The 3,832-nt window shown below is 40.9% G+C and overlaps 1 protein-coding gene across 1 annotated transcript; it reads left to right on the top strand.

The window, feature by feature from the left end:
* The first annotated feature begins 1,895 nt into the window (after positions 1-1,895).
* On the top strand, positions 1,896-2,879 carry LOC109488385 (olfactory receptor-like protein OLF4). Its single transcript, XM_019792673.2, has one exon. The coding sequence runs from the start codon at positions 1,896-1,898 to the stop codon at positions 2,877-2,879; it is 984 nt and encodes a 327-aa protein (XP_019648232.2).
* Positions 2,880-3,832: the final 953 nt, after the last annotated feature.

A 3,832-nucleotide genomic window follows, 5' to 3' on the forward strand; every position in this document is an offset into this window, starting at 1 on the left:
AGGTCTTCTGCTATCTGCTTTCTGGTAATAAAAACACCTAGTTTTGTGAAGTGTTGATTTATTCTCTTCACCCATTTTTCTCTTGTGATGTTCAGTCCAGTCTGTAAGGTGTTTTACATCATAGATATGTCACTACTTTTGTCTTTTGGACAATTTATGTTTGCTCTTTTATTATTTTGGGTGGGTATAAATGGGATAAAGCCAGGATTGGATGCCACCAGTGGCATGGAAGCTTTCCTTCCTCGCAGTCTCCAGGACAACTGAGCTTATGAGATCATTTTACTCTTTATGTCCATGTCATTTCTCCCTCCCTCCATCTCTCTTTCCCTCTCTCTTTCTCTCCATTTATTGAACACAATTATTTATGTTTCCTTACATGCAGATTGGAAAGTGGCCACCCCAAAATGGATCCCTAAGATGATTTGTCCCTGGGAAGGTATGAATAGGAATTTCTGGGTACTATTTCTACATTCCTTATGGGAAAGTTAATTTGATGTATATGCATTCATATCTTAAACAGTGTGTTGGAGCAGATGGGGGAGAGGTGAGAAGGACATAGAAGTAACACACACAAGGAGGACATGGTGTGCTGTCTTCTGTGTATGTGACTGTGTGTGTGTGTGTATGTGTGTGCGTGCGCACATGCGTGCATGCACCTTGATGAGTGAAAGCAGTCCTCAGAGTAGGGATACACAGAATCCTCTATTCTAAGATACCCTTATAATACACCGTCCAGACTCAATCAACAGATGATACTAAGGCGGGATGTTCAATTGACAGGACATTATTGCAACCAGATCCATAAAGTGAAGAGGTACATAGTGTGGACGAGGAAGCCCCTGTGTCTTAAACATTAAGCAGCTATGAGGTCACATGGTTCTACGAAATTCACTGCCACCACCTCTCATCACTCTCCTTCTTGTCCATTCCCCTTAACACGCTGGCTTCCTTCTGAGCCTTGATTTTCTGATAGAAGCTCTTCCTCATGGCCTTTGAACCAGCGGTTCCCTCTGCCAGGAAGACCTCCTGTCTTCCACCCTCTCTTGCTTGAGGTCTCAGTTCAAATGTCACCTTCTGAGCCAACCTTGACTAAGACCCAACCTAACACCCTACCCACTCTCTCTTTTAACCTGCTTCAGCTTTCTTCATAGTATCTGTCCAGGGGACTGATGTCTATATCCGCTTCTATCCTATGATCATCACTGAAGTGTAGGGACTTTTGCTCTTTAGCACCCTCTAATCTATGACTAGGAATTTCCAAAACAGGTCAACACTCTATATATTCCTCAAATGCTTCAAATAACTTCTTATTCAAACTGTACAATGACTGAACTTTTGGGGATATATCTGATGTTGGGATGGACATTGCTGAACAAAGAGGACATAGAGATACCCTCAAAGGGCCCAGATCCATTCACAAAATATTGAAATGAGTTTCTTGACTGGAAAATATACACCGTGGCATTTCTAGAATCTGAGCAATGTACATTTGTATGAAAATGTCCTGTTATTTTCTCCTGTGCTGGTAGTCACCTCCACCACATGGATGCAGGAAACTATACAAGAATTTCAGAGTTTCTTCTTCTGGGACTTTCAGAGGAAGCAGAACTACAGCCCCTCATTTTTGGGCTTTTCCTCATAATGTACGTAATCACTGTGTTTGGAAACCTGCTCCTCATCCTGGCCGTCAGCTCAGACTCCCACCTCCACACCCCCATGTACNGAACAAAGAGGACATAGAGATACCCTCAAAGGGCCCAGATCCATTCACAAAATATTGAAATGAGTTTCTTGACTGGAAAATATACACCGTGGCATTTCTAGAATCTGAGCAATGTACATTTGTATGAAAATGTCCTGTTATTTTCTCCTGTGCTGGTAGTCACCTCCACCACATGGATGCAGGAAACTATACAAGAATTTCAGAGTTTCTTCTTCTGGGACTTTCAGAGGAAGCAGAACTACAGCCCCTCATTTTTGGGCTTTTCCTCATAATGTACGTAATCACTGTGTTTGGAAACCTGCTCCTCATCCTGGCCGTCAGCTCAGACTCCCACCTCCACACCCCCATGTACTTCTTCCTGGCCAACCTGTCCTTTGTAGACATCTGTTTCACCTCCACCACCATCCCCAAGATGCTGTGGAACATCCAGACTCAGAGGAAAGTGATCACTTATGAAGACTGCATCAGCCAGATGTACTTTTTCATACTGTTTACAGGATTGGACAACTTCCTTCTGGCTGTGATGGCTTATGACCGCTTTGTGGCCATCTGTCACCCCCTAAACTACATGGTCATCATGAATCCCCAGATCTGCAGAGTGTTGGTTCTGGTGTCCTGGATCGTGAGTGCCCTCTATTCCTTGTTACACACCTCAATGGTGCTACGGCTGTCCTTCTGTACAGTCATAAAAATCCCCCATTTTTTCTGTGAACTCAATCAGATGATACAACTTGCATGTTCTGACACCTTTCTCAATAACATGGTGATATATTTTGCAGCTGTGTTGCTGGCTGGTGGTCCCTTCCTTGGGATCCTTTACTCTTACTCTAAGATAGTTTCCTCCATACTTGGGATCTCATCAACTCAGGGCAAGTATAAAGCATTTTCCACCTGTGTGTCTCACCTCTCAGTTGTCTCCTTATTTTATTGTACGAGCCTAGGAGTGTACCTTAGCTCTGCTGCTACCCAGAGCTCCCACTCAAATGCAGTGGCCTCAGTGACGTACACGGTGGTCATGCCCATGCTGAACCCCTTCATCTACAGCCTGAGGAACAGAGACATAAAGAGGGTTCTGATGAGATTCTCTGGGAGGGCAGGTCTAAAAGGGCCAGTTGTTCTGGGGCTGAAAATGTGCACAGGATTGCAGAGCCCATAGCCTAAGCCAAGTGTTGATTTTTTTTTTTTATCTGATTCTGGAAGTGGAACATGACTTTTCTATTTTTTTTTTCTGGGAATTTATTTGTTTTTATTATTTTCCCTCTCTGTATAATTTATGTAACTTACTTTATTAAGCTTTGTGATATATCTGATATCCAAGAGATTTGCCCTTTGTCATTTTCCTACTCTCAATGGTATTCCTAACCTCACATGTGAAATATTTGGAAATTCTCATTTATTCAAAGACTACATGGATCTGTTAAAAGTAATTTCTTTTTAAATAAAATACATTGTAGTATCATTTCTTTTGTTTGACTGAATACTTCTCATGTGGAAAATATACTCTTGATCACCACAAATATTTTATAACAGAGAAAAATCTGAGGTTGTGTTTCACTTTTTTGAAGATAATTCCTTTGTATATCGCTACCTTCACTGCTTTTCCTGAGAATGCAGACTTTGATGTACTGGTGGTTCTAGCGGATCATGGGGATTTTTCTACACATTAGGATCCTGTTGTTATACAGCTTGTGTTCACCATGCCGGCCATAGTCTCTGGCAAAAGAAATGATAATAAAATACATATCTCCAAGTGGAATCTACACAGAAAGACAAATATGGAAAATATCGATATAATAAGACCTTAGAATCACACTTAACTTTAAGGATGATGAAACAGAATATTAAATCATACATATATTTCTATGCAAAATATTTATTTCTTAGCCACTTCATCTACTCATTGATTTATGGAATATCAGAATCCATTTGAAAGGTGTATACATTAAGATGAAAGACTGGTGGCATTTTTGGGGTTTAATTAAATTCTTTTCTAGGATTTTGATGGATTCCTGTCTCACATCGAGGTCTTTCATCCATTTGGAGTTTATTTTTGCGCATGGTTTTGAGAGAATATTCAACTTTCATTCTTTTGCATGTATCTGACCAATT

Source organism: Ailuropoda melanoleuca, unplaced genomic scaffold (genome assembly GCF_002007445.2).
Source record: "Ailuropoda melanoleuca isolate Jingjing unplaced genomic scaffold, ASM200744v2 unplaced-scaffold8043, whole genome shotgun sequence".
NCBI classification, from domain to species: domain Eukaryota; kingdom Metazoa; phylum Chordata; class Mammalia; order Carnivora; family Ursidae; genus Ailuropoda; species Ailuropoda melanoleuca.